Source organism: Alligator sinensis, unplaced genomic scaffold (assembly GCF_000455745.1).
Source record: "Alligator sinensis unplaced genomic scaffold, ASM45574v1 scaffold1295_1, whole genome shotgun sequence".
Lineage (NCBI taxonomy): Eukaryota > Metazoa > Chordata > Crocodylia > Alligatoridae > Alligator > Alligator sinensis.
Genome location: NW_005841880.1, coordinates 346,439 through 347,123, shown reverse-complemented (window position 1 = coordinate 347,123; position 685 = coordinate 346,439). Strand labels below are relative to the sequence as shown.

The 685-nt window shown below is 70.9% G+C and overlaps 1 protein-coding gene across 1 annotated transcript in view; it reads left to right on the top strand.

Moving 5' to 3' along the window:
• SLC5A5 (solute carrier family 5 member 5) overlaps positions 1 to 685 on the top strand; it is a 5,330-nt gene that overhangs the window by 3,792 nt on the left and 853 nt on the right. The window contains exons 8-11 of the mRNA XM_025196553.1: positions 4 to 50; positions 147 to 217; positions 305 to 391; positions 544 to 677. Of these exons, the coding sequence (XP_025052338.1) occupies positions 4 to 50; positions 147 to 217; positions 305 to 391; positions 544 to 677 (339 nt within the window). The remainder of the gene's footprint in view (positions 1 to 3; positions 51 to 146; positions 218 to 304; positions 392 to 543; positions 678 to 685) is intronic.

The following is a 685-nucleotide window of genomic DNA, read 5'->3' as shown; positions in this document are numbered from 1 at the left end:
GCTGCCGGCCCTGCCCCCCCGGACCCTCATCCTCATCTCCAAGGGGCTCTGTGAGTCTGGGGGTGGGGGCAGCCAGGCTAGGTCCAAGCCAGGGGGTAGGGATGCCGGCGGCCCCGCCTGAAGCCATCCTCCCGTCTCTGTTGCAGCACTGATCTACGGCACTGCGTGCATCACGGTGGCAGCCTTGTCCTCGCTGCTGGGGGGCGGCGTGCTCCAGGTGCGCCCCTCGAACCCGCTGCCCTGCTCTGCCCCCCACCCCGGGGCACCCGGGCCCTGCCTGACTGTGCCCCCCTCCACCCTCCAGGCCTCCTTTACCGTCATGGGGGTGATCAGCGGCCCCTTGCTGGGCGCCTTCGTGCTGGGGATGTTCATCCCAGCTTGCACCACGGCCGTGAGTCCCGCGCCTGCTTGGAGGGGAGGGCTCCCCGGGACACGGGCAAGTCCGAGGGTGACCGCCGGGCCAGGAGGAAGGCCCGTGAGCTGGGGCGCTGGGGAGGGGGTCTTGCAGGGTGGGAACAAGCATGCCAACCATCCTGCCCCCAGGGAGCGTTCACGGGGCTGGGGGCCGGCTTCGTCCTGTCCTTCTGGGTGGCTGTGGGGAGCACCCTGTACCCCCCCAGTGCTGCCACCATGGGGGTGCTGCCCACATACGGCAGGCTCTGCCCGCCCCACAACGCCAGGCCTG